At 44.7% G+C, this 17,096-nt stretch overlaps 1 protein-coding gene across 1 annotated transcript in view; it reads right to left on the reverse strand.

Moving 5' to 3' along the window:
* Positions 1-15,647: 15,647 nt before the first annotated feature.
* Positions 15,648-17,096, reverse strand: part of LOC104290443 (protocadherin Fat 4-like) — a gene marked incomplete at its 5' end in the record, with an annotated part of 33,366 nt that continues 31,917 nt past the window's right edge. The window contains one exon of the mRNA XM_009889537.1: positions 15,648-17,096. Coding sequence (XP_009887839.1) covers positions 15,648-17,096 — 1,449 coding nt within the window.

The raw sequence follows: 17,096 nt of genomic DNA on the forward strand, positions 1-17,096 counted from the left end.
AAATGTAACAGCTCTCCCAGCTAAACCCATCGAACATTTTGTGATTTACAGCACTGAACCTGCACACCAGAGCAGCCTAGAATTGTACTCCGTGGCACAAAATGCTGAATGGATGTTATTATGAGTAGTACTATTCCCAAAACACGTGGGAGATTTCTTCCCAAAGCCTTAGGTGCCTTGACACAAGTGGGCAAAGCAACACTTGTGCTATCAGTCCTTTAGAAGTGACAAAGCTCTCACAAAATTCACATACCCCCATGCAGCTCTTCCAACCTCTGTCAGCAGCAATGAAGCCAAATAAATCTGCCTTTAATTAGCAAGGCAGGGGAGTGGGGAACAGTCACAAAGAGAAGCGCAGTCTCTTCACAACACAACTTTTTCTCCTTGCCAAGCCAAGCAACGCTGAGCGCCGTGAGGACCTTCTACGGATGAGAGAGGGTTAAATTTCTGCTTAGGTGTGCTTCCGTCAGAACTTTGCTAAGTGCTACGTTTTCTCTGGAGTTTTCCCTAGATTTAGAGCTTCTAGCTATAATTGATCAGCCATATACAGATCACATAAACTGCTAAAAGAAGTGCAGTATAAACAAGCGGAAAAAGTCATCCAAAGCCAGGAAAGACTGAACAACAAAATGGAGATCAATTACCCCAGTTCTTTGCAGACTGTGGAACTAGGAAATCGGCCTAATCACTGCCCACATATCACCGCTGAGATCTGGCATTTGGAGCACAGAGTTTGGAAGACAATCTTTTATTCGAGGAGGAATCAGAAGGGTGCCTTGATAGAGCCCTGTAGCCCGAGGTCTTTTGGGTGAGACTTGCTCTGGCAAAGGGTGGCGCATCCTCCTGATGGATTATTGAGATGAGGGTCAGCCGAGGAAGATTTGGTAGTTTTTAAGTGTCAGTAACTAATGATTCCCTTTGCTTTGGGAATGGAGATTTCAGCGAGAATGTAGCACTTTTTAAGTGGGGAAAGGAGAGGAGGAGAGGATAAACCACAGCTGGTGTCCTTAGGGAAAAAAACAGAGAGTGGCAAGTCTGCAGTGGGGAGCTCCTTAAGATGCTCTTTTATGCGGTTCTGCATCAGACGAATTCATTTACTTAGCTATTTCAGCATTTTTGGTTAGTGGGTGACCAGAGCATTATGGTGTAAAACATAGCTTATGTATAGTTTTCTCTTTGTTCTTGATTCTTGACCCCAGGTCCCACTGGCCCAGGGAAAAGCTAACTCATCAGATATATTAATGAAGGCTTCTGCAGTATTTTCATGCAGAACTTGAAGAAAGGAAAGTGTCGGTGTTTTGGGCTGCATCCTACCACTTAACCCAGTATCGCTTCTTGCGTGTTTCCATTTCACAGAATTCACAGAATTCACAGAATTGTTAGGGTTGGAAGGGACCTCTGGAGATCATCTAGTCCAACCCTCCTGCCAGAGCAGGGTCACCTACAGCACGTTACACAGGACAGCGTCCAGGCGGGTTTTGAATGTCTCCAGAGTGAGAGAGATTCAGCCTAGGAATCTTTGTAGATGCTCCTGTTCTCAAAAGCGTCTTCTCAGCTCCTAAATTTGGGTGTAAAACACTGTCCCAAGCATGCATCCCCCATTTCTGTGCCCAGGAGCCTGCAGAGCTGCATGCTGCCCGACCCCCAGGCACTGCACCATATCCCAGAGGGGTAAACCTCGGTACAGCTGGGACCGGAGACACTGCTTTGTGCAATAATCAGCATTCCATTAAGGTAAAAAGCAATGGCATCTGATTTTTTATTTTTTTTTTTTTAAAAAAATCCAAAGTTCTCCTCTGTCCGTTTTGCACGTGCATGGTTCCTTATGTGTCCAATCCTGGAGTGCAGCATTTGACAGAGCTCTTTTTAGAACAGCTGCTGGAGAAATAGCACCAAATGAAAAGCAGTACGCAAGGAAATTCTTTAGCCCGTTCTGCAAGACTGAGAGTCCAAAAGAGACATTTGCTAAACATGGTGTGTCTTTCAGCACAGGCCTGGTGGAAACATTAAAACTGGGATCAGCAGCTCCCATAAACACACGTTCCTCAAGAAGACAAGCAGTTTGTCCGCTGTCACTCATGGCGAGGAGAGGAGGCCGATGCTGGAGGTCCTTCCAAAGGGACATGATTTAATGCTGTGCGCTGAGATTTCAGGATAGTAGACATCTCATAACTGTGTGCAGTGAGTTAATAGTGAATACTGAAACACTTTGTGACTCTACAACACTGCTGAGAAATTAATTTGCTGTTTATCCCATTTTAAAGACAAACCTGTCCAAAATATGGGTCATCTGCTATGAGATCCAAAGCTGCCGAGAAACCACTTTTAGAGTTCATAAGCTTTCTGCCCTTTCCCTGGAAGGCTCACTCCTTATTGTAGGACCGAAGGAGCCTATAAAAACACTGCCCTCAGCCCCCTGCCAAGGCAGGAGGGAATTAGTTTGCAGCAGCTCTTCGCTTAGGAAGCAGGAAACGTGCAGAGCAAGAACTTTGTGTTGGGATCTTGTACTGAACAAGATCCCCGCGGAGATCTCCACACACAGGTGGTTTTACCACCTTACCGCGCAGCAACCTCACCTCTCCTTTATTTCTCCTCTTATTCCACTCTGGTCACTCGTGTGACCAGCAGCAAAATCCTCGCTGTGCCGTGGCTGTCACACTAATAAAGCCTGCTGCTTTTCACCAAGCTGGTTTGATTCTCTTCTGCTTGATCTGCTTCTGGGAAGCCAGCTGGGAAACAGAGATGTGGTGGTTTAAATCGGTTCCAAGTGGGCTGTGAACATAAAAAAGTCCTGTGTTGGCTCAAAAGCATCGCAGAGGCTCTAGATAACTGGTGGCGGAACTCAAACTGTCAAGAATAACCTAAAACACCTGAATACCTCATGGGAGTTTTAAAGATCTAAACATTTGGGAGCAACATAATTTAGAAATGATCAGACTTTAAACGAGCAACAGAACATCCTTGCAAAATAGCATGTTCTCACCAGACCCTCACCTCTTACCCCACCAGCAGGAGACCGCACAGCTTTACTTGTGCTTTTTTTGTTATTTTGCTTTAATTCTGCGGTGATCGATTAGGTATGGAGCGCTAGTTTACATCCCCAACAGAAGAGATGGCAGGGACCAGCGAGGTGATCCCTGAGCCCCCAAGAGCACCCGCTTGCACTCTGAAGGACTGTTCCCTTGCTACAAATGTCAGAAATCGGGGATAAAGAGGAAAGAATGTGTCTTACCGCAGCTGCTCCCAGGGCAGCAATCTTCGGTGACGTATAGAGTGGAAAATGTGTGAAAGCGGTTTAGCAGGAAAAAAAAACAACCAAACCATGATGAAGAGAAGGGCGGCTGAGTGACAAAAAAGTCATGAAACAAACATCCAACCACAAATAATTTGCTGGTTTTATTTGTTCGCGTTGCACTGCTGACAGGGCATGTTTCTCCCCGCTGACTGCGCTCACCGTATCAGCGCTGACGTCTGGCAAACTTAGAGACTGCTTTGCTTTCCCTGTGACAGCGGTGGTGGCGACCAACAGGCAACGCCTCGCTTGTCGCCCGTGTCTGGATGGGAGATGAGCAGAATGAAGCCAAAGGGACCCTGGAAGAAGCTGAAGAAGTCACTGTGGTACGGTTTTCTGTAGCAAAAGAGCAGCAGCACAGCCTCTTTTGGGGCGGCGGCGGCGGCTGTGGCCCTACAGAGCCACTCGTCTCTCACAGCTTCACAGCGCGCTGCTGGATGGGAAAACTCAGGAGCTGCTGCCTTTAATGATCCCGTAAGCTGGGGAATTGGCTGAGATGCTTTCGCCACCTGTGGGATCTGCATAAACTCGTTAAAAGGGTTGTTCGGGTAACCTGTGTCTTCTGAAAAGGGGGTTGTACGGCCCACATCCCTGGATGTACGGCACAGTGCCGATCATAACCAGGCTCTACCTGGGAGCAAGGAAAAAAGGTTAAACAGAACTCACATCTGTCTGATGGTTGACTACTGCGGCATCAAACTGGGCCTAGAAGAAAGCAGAGCAAAAGAAAAGGCTTGTGCTGGAAGCTGAAATCTGGTGCTTTTCAAAGGTGGACAAGGATTTCTCTCCTCCATGTGGGTTTTCTCCAGTACGCAAGGTCATCTGGAAGTTGTGTGTGACCCTCCCAATCATTTTTTTAAGCCCTAATAAGCAGGGGAAAGAATGCACTAGAACAAGAAGAAAAGGAAAGTACAATAGAGCAATTAAGACCATAAAGCACTGCAGAAAAAGGAACCTTAAAAGATTTTTCTCCACAGAACTCTTAGAGTACACAAAAAATGTAATGGACCTCCTGAAAACATTAGGTTGCCTGCTGCTTTTTGTTTGGGAGCCTCCATCCAGCCGTCACAGGAAAGATACACAGCCCCTTGGACGTTTCCCTAACAGTTCTCATTTTAGGTAATGTAAATAACATTTTTTACATTAACATCTTATTTATGTAGAATCTTCTGTCTCAGCAGATGTCCTACAGCTGTAGGTGTATGAAATACAGAGCAGGGCTGGGGGCGGAGGATTAATCTCTTCCTTATACTTAACGCAACAAAGGAGACAATTCAGTGGAGCTACGGGAGCGTTATCGGACAGCAAATGGCACACCGGACCCAGAGCTGAGGCTCTGTTTGCTTCAGACATGGTTTGCCTCATCCCTTGATGTCGTGCATATTATGTTTTTAAGTCAAAGATGAAGAAGAATTCTAATAAGTAGTTACTATTAGAGAAGCGAAATCTTTGCTAGGTAGCAAAAGAGGTTCCTAGGTGGAAGACTTGTTTGCTTCAAATCTGTTTTTTTTATCCCCTCAGGGGTACTGTCATGCCATGGTAGTCAACAGACACGCAGCAGCGTGCAACCAAAACAAGTTCTTCCTCCATAAAACCCCCTTGCGACTCAGTGAAAAATGATAACATCTACGGATCACTGATATTTGTAAGTCAGCTGCCTTTTTAAGGAGCTGGAGCATCTTGTCCAAACCAGCGATTTGTGTCTCAGTATGCAGGCTTGAAATGCAGATTTCCCCTGGCACGCTGTTTCTCTGCTTACCTGTGAGCCCACCTGACGCCAGATTAAGCCTTTTCTGACTCACGCCTTTAAAAAGCACAGCCGGACCCTTCCTGCGTTAATTGTGAAATACAGCAGCCTGTGAGCGCTGAGACCCGCACGTGCTGGCGGTGTTGGTAAGGGTGCAAATCACAGTTAACGCAGTGATGCTCTAATAACTGCCGCCAAAGGTGAACAGGCACGCATTGATAATGGAGCTGGTTGATTACTGGGGAAATAAATGACTGCTGTGTGTAAACTGTGCCATGGTGGTTGCTAACGTGAGAAGTTTACACATTTGAGTCAACGCTTTGTGCAGCCCGTGTGTCAGCGCATCGGTAGGAAGATGTACCTACGGGAGGAGCATCTAATTCGGCTCAGGCGCTTCACCCACCCTGCCCAATTCAGAACTCCACACGCATGTCGCCGCGGGGACAGAAATCTACTCACAGATGTTTGGGGACCGGGGCTGTTCTCCTTAACTAACCACGGAGGGTCAGCTCTTCAGCTGCTATAAATCAGTAAAGTGCTCTCGTTTTCAGGGCAGAGGGGCCAGCTTTGCAGCGGGACTATCAACACTTCAGAGCAAAAGACAGCATGAATCAGTCAAACCCGGGAATCTGCAGTATTTGATCTTACTGAAAAAATTTATTTAGGGCAGATTTTAGCTTCATAACCTGTTGCTTGTGCATGAACTCTATGGTTTTCCTTATTACTTTTGTTTTTCAGGCACTACGGGCTCTGCAGCTTTGCTTTTCACAAAGTGACAGTGTCTCCCGCCAAAGAGCAGAGAAATGCTGATGAGACAAATTGGAAAAGGTTCTCTTAGTTGCTATACCACAAGCTTTTCTCTTGTCACTGACATTTGCCAGATTAAAAACTCTCAGTGCTCTACAAAGTCATGAAGTTCATTTATAAGTGTCTACCACCCCCCCCACCCCCAACCCCCCCCAATCCTAGACTCCTAAACTAGCTACAGAGAAGTCCTATTAAAAATCCAGGACATAGTGTACTGCACAAGTAGAGCAGAGAGAGATGTACATGTTTAGTTATTTCATGGATGGAAAAAGCAAAATCGACTCAATTACAGACTTGTCATACTCCACTGCTTTCTTCAGAGTATTGAATGTCACTTACAACAAAACAAACAGCCGAGTTTATTTCCCATGACAAACATCCAGGGACATCTTAAAGTCAAAACAGAAGCAACCAAAATCAGAAGGCAAAGGAAACTTTGACGCAGCTTCAGAACCTTGTCAGATGCAATTATTCAGTAAGTGTACCCAAATCGATGAAAAAGAAGGGCCCCCTTCACCGCAAACTGCTGAGCCGTATTGAAAGGTTTCACATGCATTGCTATCCCCGCGGTGGCTTAATAGGGAACCTGCCGTAGGGCTTAACATTAAGAACAGGTGAACAAAACTAATATTGAGAAAAGCAAATGGGGGCCAGACAGCAAACAACAACGGGATCTCTGCTAACGCTAGGAAAAAAAAGTCAAAGCGCATATGATTTAATATAATCTCCCTCATAATGATAAACTACTCCTTACTGCGATTGAAAACTTCAATCACAAAAATCAGTTATGGTGAAGTAATGAGAATATTTCTTACCTCTTTCACATGACTTCAGCTGCAAACTACTTTGGAGGAAAAAAAAAAAAAAAGAATCAGACCCATAAACATAACATGATTAGAAAAGCTCCAGATGACACCCATAGCGCACGACTTGTCCTAGCTGAAATGTAATTTCCTGATAAAACTGAGGCTACAGGTTTTGAGCATCACTGGCACTTACCAGGAATGTTGTCCTTCAGGAGAAGGAGGGAAAAATTGTCATCCTGTGGGACCTATTTGTTCCATCAGGAGCTGTTTTCTACTTGCTGTGCTTTGAGTGATTGGGTGGTGCTGTCAGTGCAGCCAGAACACGATCAAGGTACCCCCTGTAGATTCCGGGGGTAATTGTAATAGATGTATATTTGATATGGATAAAACAATCCGGTTATTTGGCTTTCCTGTGGCATTTCTGGGAAGACAGAGTTTTTATGCAATTTCATAATGCAATCACTCAAACATTGAGGGGATCCTATAGACTGGATACATTAATTTTCGGCTTTTAAAGGATTGCATTCTTACATGCTGTTACCTTTAAGTGCTTTCAGCTTTGATTAAATCTCAAACAAAATCTAGTTTCGAGTCCATGTTGCCTACATGTATTCTAATTCAAAACCAGAAGAGCAGTCAGATGAAAACATACAAGGGTACCTCTGAGCCGGTACCTGTTAGTGCGGCAGTTCCTGGGCTCTCAGGGCACACTTCTGCTTGTGTCATGGGTCAGTACCTGACCAGCAGACACCATGGGACTCCTTTCCAGCCCACGTGCTGGAAAATTAGTATACAACTGGAGGAACGGTTATGTGTCCTGACATGGTCTTGGCTCTGGCAAGGGGAACAGGTTCTGAGGTTGTGGAGTTCTGGCACAGAGGCGTATGCCAGCCAGGAACCGTCTTTGGCTGTCCTCATAGCCTCCTTCACGTCCTTCAGAAGACATTCAAGTAGAGTTTCCTAATGAAAAGGAATACTTGCTATTGATCGTCATCGCTTCTGCAGCCATCATTAGAAAACATCCTGCTTTCCTGCCCTCCCAAAGTTTTATTTGCTCACCTGTTCAGCCAAAAAGCTTTTGAATGAGAACACGGACAACAAGAAATCTGACAGGAACGCTGAGAAGATGACAAGTTTTTGCCTTATCCTTTTTCTTGGTGACAGCAATGGGTTCAGAGTGAAATGCCAATCAGCGTCCCGTTGCAAAAACATTTTCTCCCTTGTAAATAAATATTTAGGCAGAAATTCACAGGCAGTTACGAATGCCATTCTGGCAATATCGCAAGCTGTGGCTGCATTTAGGACCCGAGTCTGGTCCAAGTGTTCTGAAGCTGAAGGTTGGTTTTCTGTCTCATAGCTCACTGCTCTTTCCCAAAACTAGTGTTCTGCCTCTGGCACTACGGTGCAGTAACTTTCTTCCTAATAATGTGTCTTGTAAACTGTAACCCCCTTCTACAAAGCGGAGAGGTGTCATCAGGTGTTATCTCCGTGACATTACAAAAATCCTCTGCTACATGGTGTTATGTGGCTCTAAGAAGTCCTGCCTGTTTTCATGACTGCGATGAATTCTACAGGTGTAAAAAAATCATAAAAATATTGTTCCTTTCGCTTTTTAATGCGCTTACCGGCAGTTGTTTTAAGAGAGACAAAACATTCCCGTTCTCATTTAGCTTTCTACAGACTATGAGGAATTCTTATAAAATGATGCTGTCACATAGCATCTTTGCCAAGGTTTAACAAACTGTTTTAATAAAGACTTACATTATTAAGAGGGAGTTGTATTTTAAAGGAAATTACAATGCATATTTGGAAGTATTCTAGATCATTACACCAAAGTATGCTTTTCAAATGATTCAACAATATCCATTCCTCACCCGGTATATGTTCTTTTATATTAATGTTTGGGTTTTTATATTCATGTTTATTTCTTATTCCCTAATTTGCTGTTTTAGCTAATTGCACAAGATATGCAAGAACAAACACTAATTACTAAATCAGGCTCTAGTTTTTAAAAGACCCAGGGGAAATAAACCAACAAACGGGAAGACAGGGACCTGTTTATTTTCCCTACTCCATGTCTGACGGGCTGCACAAAGAGGCACAGTACTTTAAGAGAAGGCACGGAATTATACGGAACAGTGGCTTAGGGTTTTATTACTGGGGGGAAAAGAGGCTGCTAATCTGTTTTCCAATCATGGAGTCTTGCCAGGGAATTTGCAAGGTATTAATTGCCATATGGAAAGCACGTTCATGAACGTCTACATACATACGTTGCTATGTGTACGCATCGACTTACCCATTTGTGCATAAACCCATCCTCCTTTGTAAAGAGAGTTTCTGTTGTCATATTTTTTTTCAGGCCACGCAACAGTTGCTGACCACACACACCTGAACTGCTGCCTTGTGTGTGCTGATTGTGGCAATGAGGGTGTTTGAGGAGGATGCAGATCCTGGGGAAAAATACAATAAATTTTCATTCTGTCACAGCCTTCTGTGTTCTGCTGCTGCTCCCTCCATCTCCTCTTTACTCCTGGCTTTTCAGTCCGGCACATCTTTTCACACTGAAGTTTCTGATCTTCAGTGGCAACGGCATTATGATTTCTACCCCAAGCTATCTCACTTTCTTCTCTTGACAATTTTAACACAGTAGTTGACACAACATGTAAGTTATCTGAAATACCACATGTCGTCCCCGGGGCTCAGGCAGAACTCTAGAAAGACTGTAATGATTTCGGCTTTTAATCGGTTTGCTGTTGATTTCTCCTGACTGAAACAAATTTTCAGATGTGGGGCTTCCGTCTTAATTTTCTTCTAGCTGACACTGTTTGATGATTCCCCAAAAATGCTCCCTTGAAAAGGATTTAAATTAAAGTAAATGCATTTACTTTATTATTCCTGTTTAGTGGTGGTTAGGTGGAGCCATTTTTACTCATGCTCCATCTATTCCTAGCTGTGTTTTCCAGTTGTAAGGGAGGAGGGAAAGCAACACCCTGCTGGATCCTCATTTTGCCCCACACTGAAAGCAGAGAAGCAGGAGGACTGTGTAAGATGCAGGATGATGTAGGGCTGGAAGCAGCCACAGTACGACCCATAACAACCACGAAGAACAGGCAGAGCACGCAGCCATTTGACTGCCATAAGGCACCGTGCAGGGTCCCCCCAAGACCAGCCCTTCGCCAGTTCTCAGCTCAAAAAGGGCTCGAGGAGCTCCAGCCAAGTCGGGCTGAAAATTGCATCCATCCCTCAAAGCGAAATACTTCCTTGGAACCACAGATTGAGAGCCTTTTTTCTTCCCCACCAGTGAACGGCACATTAGAGGAACAGACTTTGGTCATTCATGTGGAATTACGTCAGTGCAGCCCCTGTTTTTTTTTACCCCTACCAACCCCTTTGCTTTGGTCTGAGGCAAAAGATAGTATTACTTCTGAAGTTGCCTTCAGCTAAGGCTCTTGAAAAACTCGAAGCACGCTGTAAGAGCTTCTGGCCTCGGGCACTGCCAGGAGCGGATCCCGGCTGCGGCCTGCGAGGTGGCCAGGTCTGACGGAGGCTGCCCACAAGATGGCTTCTACGCTGTCTCTACTGAGGGCGGCTCACCGTTCTCTGGCTGAACCACGAGCAGTTTTCAGCATGAGACATAGACACACTTGTCAGTATTTTCTTCCCAACGGAGAACGTAATCAACTGACATGCCCCGCGGTTTTGCTTTAGCAGGTTGCCAAAAGTTCTGGCACTGCTTTTGTAGACTCTTCCCTTATATGCGGAGAAGTTGTTGAGAAATTCACCTGCTACTACTGCAACGGTATTACCCATTTATTTATTGTATGTGCTGCTAAATGAAATACACGTGGCCATAAAATTGAAGAGCGATTCTGTTGAGAATTTGTGAAGGCCAGAGATAAAGGTACCTTTAAACACAAAATCCAACCTAGAAACACTCTATCTGCTGCTGATCACCTCAGTGCAGAAGGATGATGAAACCTGGAAGTCACTGGAAAAAAAGAAAAGGCTGTAAAAATTACTAAGAATCCAACTGGACTTGTTTGCTGGAAAAAGCTTTTCTGAGGCTTGGCTGGATGAAAGGTGAGGTGCATAGGAAAGGCCAATTGAGTGCAAATATCCAAATTAAAAAAAAAAAAAAAGACAGGCTGTGATGCTCACTGACAACCTGAACACATGCTGTTCGTCATCCTCATTAAGTGCTATTTATAGAAAACAAAGTGAGCGTATTGGGACGAACAAAGCACTGGCTTCACAGAGGAGGCGAAAGATTGTTGAATGAATACGTAGATGGACACGGGAAAGGATAAAAAGGTGAACAGTAAACCACTAGCACGAGAAAGCAGAGACCAACCTGTTCAGTTTCTTATTTCCTCAGTCGTACTTCCAAAAGTAGCAACCTTTTTTCTCCTCATTTTCCTTCCCAGATTTCAAAAGAAGATCCATGACAGAAAACATTAATTAGGAGTCTCTTATGGATTTCAGTAAAGGAAGTTCTCTTTACATGGCAACATTTTTAAATTAAATACTTACACTGAGGATAATATTATCATTTGAACTGTATGCTTCAGAAATATAACCTACAATACAGTAAAAAAGGCAGTACTCTCAAAGTGGCCCAGAAGGTGATCAGTAAAAGCACACAAAACATCATCTCAGGGGCACTTCAGATTATCACCTGGAGGAGCCCGCTAGCAAAAATCAAATACAATCCATGTTACACAGAAGAAATAAATGAAATACACTAAATCGCTGTAGTGAAGCTAGAATTATTTGCCGATATCAGCTCAAGGTGCTCTTTGCACTCCTCATTTGTGACTCTGACGGAAAGATTTTCGAATGTATTGGTGCTGGAGGAGTGGTGGCCCAGGCCAGCATGTTTCATCCATTTCTATAACACCACAAAGGGGAAATGGAGGGTGCTGGACATATTTGGAATCACAGGATCATTCAGGTTGGGACAGACTGCTGGAGGACAACGGGGTCCAACGCCCTGCTCAAAGCAAGGCCAGCTGTGAAGTTAGATGAGGTTCATCAGTCTGTTGTCCAAACAAGTTTGGAATATTGACCGGGATGCCACAACAGCACTGGGCAACCTCTCCCAGCACCCAACCACTGCCACGTCCAGAATAGTTTCCATCACATCCAACAGGAATTTACCTTACGACCACTAGCGGCTCTAGTCCTTTTACTGTGCACCTCTGAGGAGTGTCTGGCTCCACCTTCTGTTTTTGAAGGCATCGTCAAGATCCCGCACCCCCTTCACACCCCAAGGCTTCTCATTTCCAGTCTGGAGTAACGCGGCTCCAGCTGGATTTTGCGCTGCTAACCGATACTCGTTGACATGGGTTGTGGTCTGCAGCGTAGACTCATAGTCTGCTTGTTGATGGGGGATGTTTTCAGCAGAATTTGGGACTTCACATTACTTTTTAATTTAGTGTGTCTTTTTATTAATTTTGTGGGGTTTTTATAATTACAAACCTAGATTTCATTTCTTTTAATAATTTATCCCCCTACCAGAATTTACAGTATTTCAAAACTCTGTTATGCTTTCCTTTCCAAAGGTATACATGAGAGTGCCGATTAAGTCTGCCATATCCCTCTCCATTTTCATTTGAATAGTCATCAGGAGAAAAGGTCCCCTGTCTGAGACGGCAATGACAGTTCAGCTGTAGCACTGTAGAAGAAGGTGGACAGTGGCACAGTTCCCTCCCTCATCCCATGGGAAAGAAACCGGAGTGTCTCTCTGCAAGCCACTAGCAGAAAGATAGGTCAGCAAGTCAAAATTGCTGACATGAGAAGTGTTTGGAGGCTCCTGTGCACTGAAGTGAGCAGTGCAGACTGTTTTCCTTTCTGTGTATTTGTGACGTATAATATGTCCCAGATTTTGAAACAGGACCGTGCAGTTCCGATGATGAACCAGGGGAATTATGCAGCTCACTCCTCACGACTCTAATAACTTTGGATGATTGTTTCACATGATTCACTTGGAGCCCTTTTCTGATCCTCATCGTGAAAGAATTAAAAAAAAAAAAAAAAAGCCAGAAATGGATCATATGTTTAAGTGTCAAAAACATCTCTATGCTTTGCAGAAACAGGGAAACAAGGAAATCAATAAAATATTCTTTTGTCTATCATAGAAAGTGTCAAAATTCAGAGGAATGCACTACAAAAACCTGTAAACTGCATTAAAGTTCTGACATAAATTTTGTGTAAGTCCACATTGCATATTATTTGCCTTTAACAAAACTTTTCGATAATCTCAGAATGCTTAACTACCCTAGTGCAGTTCTCAATATGTTTGGTGTTACATTTAAAAGATTTCATTTGTCAAAGTTTTCATGTGTTATTAAAATCATTGCTTGGATGTGGTACAGTTTGTATTAAAGGATAATATTCAAACTAAACATACAGCTTTTTAACAGATGTTTAATTACAGCAGCTTCTCAAATTCCAAAATCGTTTGTGGACCTCTTGTTATTTCAGATGAAACTACTTACATACAAACTCGGGCTACTTTGGCCCATTATCTTTTCGCTATTGTGGGGCAAGATGAAGCTGGCAGCAGTTTTAGCCAAAAAGAGTCGGTTCCTCATCGTTGGTTCTGAAACAAGCTGACCAAAACACTCTAAACCAAACGAGTAACAGATAGAAAAAGAATAACAATTCGAGGGTTTTTTTAAAGTTCTTTAAACAAAATACCGCTAATTCAAAGTGTAACCTCAGAACTCACCTCTTGCCTGCAGCCTTAACTTTTTCACTCTTTGCACTCTCCAGCAAGTTGTCCAAGTTTGATTTACTCTCTTATAAATATACAAAAAGGCAGTTATTTATTGTTCAACTGCTGCTTTATTAAAGAAAGCTCTTGTTCTCACACTCCTAACTATCTATGTGCTGGAAAGCTTCAGCTTGGAGCGGAGGTGCAAGTCTTGGTTAACAAAGGTAAAACCAGTCAGTAAACCCCTATGGACTGAAATACAGTTCTATTATTAGAAAACTGAAAGTAGTTTTGGTACTTTTTGACATTATCTTAGGTTCAACAACGTCCCAACACCATCTCTTCTCCATCTTCCTGAGATGGGTGAAGCCTGCTGTTTTTTGATCGCGTCAAAGTCACTCGTGAAATACCAGAGGGACAGGCGGAATGCTTCTCCCACCCTTGGTGAGACTCACCCCTTGGTATGGGACAACCACACTGGACTCAGAGGGACTTCAAGAAGCGCACTGGGCTTGTGCTGCTCCTCTGCAGGGAGAATTATTTAATTTCCACAGTGATACTGTGAATGAACCCCAAAAGTGTAATTTTACATCACCGCTGTGCTTCTTAAAGCACATTTTCTGAATAAAAAGCTAGTAAAAGTGAAGATGAAGGAGTGGAAATTAGAAAGAGAGAAAAGACGAAAGGTTTCCAATAACACACACTAAAGATTTTAAATAAATATTTTAATTCTATTATTGGCATTTACAGGTAGAAAGCATACAGTATGTTACAATTTTATCAAAATGTGAAAAATATGGATGTTACATAAGTAACAAATGTAAAAAAAGTATTTTTCTTACCTTCCCTGAAAGTAAGAAAACTATTCAGCATAGGAAAATATTGATATAAAAACACAGCTTAGGTAAAAAAAAAAGTTTTTACACAGTACAATAGGTTCATCAGGTCTGCATGAAGGTTTAAGGACTTTGTGAGGTTCTACTTTACCTAAAACTTTAGGGAATTTGGGACAAACAGTAAGCTACATTAATGAATCTACAAGTAGTTTTCCCTCATATCCGCTCCAAAATGCTAGAGTGCAGTAATTTTCTATACAATAAATAATTCTTCAAAGTTTCCATCATAGAAAATCATATAATGCAGAAAATGTCACTCCAAGGTCACAAAGGCTAGGCAGTGCTTTAATAATAATTATGATAATACTTATTATAGTGCTTTATAAAGTCTAAGCACTTCAGACGAGTTAACTAATTAGTCCTCACGACACCCCTGTGAGGTAGGCAGCAAGTGTTACTCCTACCTTTCCGTAGCACAGATGGGAAAATGAAATGTGGGGAGAAGCACAGACTGCAGCAGCAGCAGCAGAGCCGAGCTGGGAGGCCAAGAGACGTGGAAAATCGAGGTGGGGTTCCCCCCCCCCCCCCCCGGATGATGCTGCTGCGTGCCAGGCTGGGCTGACAAACGCCGATCGCTCCCCTCCCACTGGAAAGCACTGAGGGGGGTGGGCAGGGACCAGGGTGAAGCATCCCCAAATATTTCATAGAGATTCAGAAGCTCTCACACAACTTTGTCAAAAAACGAAACAAAAAAAAAAAAAAGGGGGGGGGGGGGAAGGGAAAAAAAAAAGGCCAAACAAATAAACAAGCGGAAAATAAAAAAAAAACCTCCTAAAGTGCTGACTGGCTTGAGCTGCTTCTAGCACCTCTTGTATGGAATAAGACTTACAGCACTGTTGCCAGCAATTATTTAAGCTGATTTCGTCCATGAAGTTACACATGAGCAACTGCAGGATATGGTAACTACGTTTTCTGAGACACCTTACTACTGTAATTCCTTCATTCACCATCCTTCTTCCATGCACTTCTTAAGGAAACTTAAATCCTCAATACTCTGGCATCGTAAAACATGTTAGTAGCTGGAGACAATATGCACATCCTTCACAATTCAAAAAAAAAAAAAATTAGTTCATTTTCAGAACAAAGCATTATTAATTTAAGAATCACAAACCAACCAATGGTAAATAGGGAACCCTTTTCAAAGGCTGCATGCCGAATATCTTGCTTTCAAATACAATGCATGCAGGAGAAATAAATTCATCCAAGCGTAATTAAATTAAAAACCTTTTAAGTCTCTTTCAGCAGCATAATGGTTATTATTTTTAAAGTCTCCTCCAACCAAACTGGCCTGGGGTTCAAATGCTGACCTTTGCTTTTCTACAACCATATAATGGTTTGACCGGTCCCCGTGGTTTTGCACCGCAGCAATACCAGGAGATAAAGCCTATACATACTGTTCTGCTTCCCCATCCTTGGAAACAGGCTTTGTTGTACCACCTTTGCCGTCTTCGCTCGCTGCTGCTGCTGCTGCTGTTTTTTCAGGAAGTGATGCCAAATCTTTGAAAACATCCACATAATGCCCAAAGCCCGGGCCCCAGTTCAAGAGGTTGTCCCAGTTGAAGCTTCCCGCTTGCTGCCCCAGCTTCACGGGCAGGGAGCTCTCCCCGGCGCTGGCGGCGGTCGCCTGTGCCCCCACCGGTCCCCCCTCACCTCGGCGGCCAGGGTACCGCCGGGGCTTCAGCCTGGCACCGTAGTTGTCCTCGTCATCCGCATCGGACTCGTTGACCTGGGATAACTTGGGCATCCTAGAGGTGTACGCTATGGGCTTATCCCTGTCGTACTCCATCTCTGAGCAGGTGAAGGACTCGTGGGAGTCGCTGTCGGAGGAGGACTCGGGTGCGGGAATACCATCGGCCGGGTTCCTTGTCCGGGACAGAGGCCTTCTGCAGTCCTCCTCAGAAGAGGACCGGCCATGGTCTGCGCTGCAGATGCTGGGGTTTCTGGGGCGAGGGGTGTTCAGTCTCTCCACCTCTTCGATGGACAGCCCCACCGGAGGAGCAGACTCCAGAGGGATCTGCCCGATAGGCTGCTTCAGGCGGCTTCCCGGTCGGGAACCGTGGCTCGCCATGGTCTGCGGACTCTTACTTCTCCTCCCCAGCCGAGTGGCGTAGTTAAAAATGCCGGGCTGGCAGACATCGTTGTGCATCTCCAGCGGGCTCCCTTCCCTTATGGCAAGGTGTAGCTCCCTCGCCGGACTGTGCCTGTAGAAAGTGGACGATTTGGAGAAGGGTGCGGGGCTGTGCCGAGACAGGGGGTTGGGAGTAGGGCACGCTGAGTGGCTTAAAGAGGTTGTCCTCAAGCCTTGCCCATAGGCAGGCTGGTAGGTCAAGCTGCTGGCTCCCAGGGGCATGGGGGACTGCCGGGCAAAGCCCAGCGGGCTGTGCCTCTGGATGGAGAACTTGGGCGTGTGGCTCCGAAACTGCTTGTAGTGCTGGATGATGTCGGCGTCCGAGGGAGCGATGCTGCTGGCGTTGTCGATGTCGTAGTGCTCGATCTCGGGCTCGGGGGAAGCCAGCGGGGCGCTGGGGATCGTCTCCGTGGCGTGCGGGATGTCTGTTTCGTCGTAGATGAGATACGGGTTTTCTCTTTCGATGATATCGGGTTTTGGGTTCCCTTCGGGCTGCTTCCTGACCGTCATGTCATCGCCATAGGGCGGGATGTTGTCCGGGTCGTCAAACGCCACGTTCTCACTCCCTTTTTTCTTCTTCTCCTTTGTTTTCTTCTCCTCTTTTGGGGCTTTTGACTTCTTCCCCCGGCACTGGTTGCAGAGGATGAGGCTGAGGACCAGCAGCGCCAGGACTGTCGCGCAGCTCCCCACGATAGCTGGCACGGC

The sequence above is a fragment of the Charadrius vociferus genome, unplaced genomic scaffold, assembly GCF_000708025.1.
Source record: "Charadrius vociferus isolate BGI_N301 unplaced genomic scaffold, ASM70802v2 scaffold618, whole genome shotgun sequence".
Lineage (NCBI taxonomy): Eukaryota > Metazoa > Chordata > Aves > Charadriiformes > Charadriidae > Charadrius > Charadrius vociferus.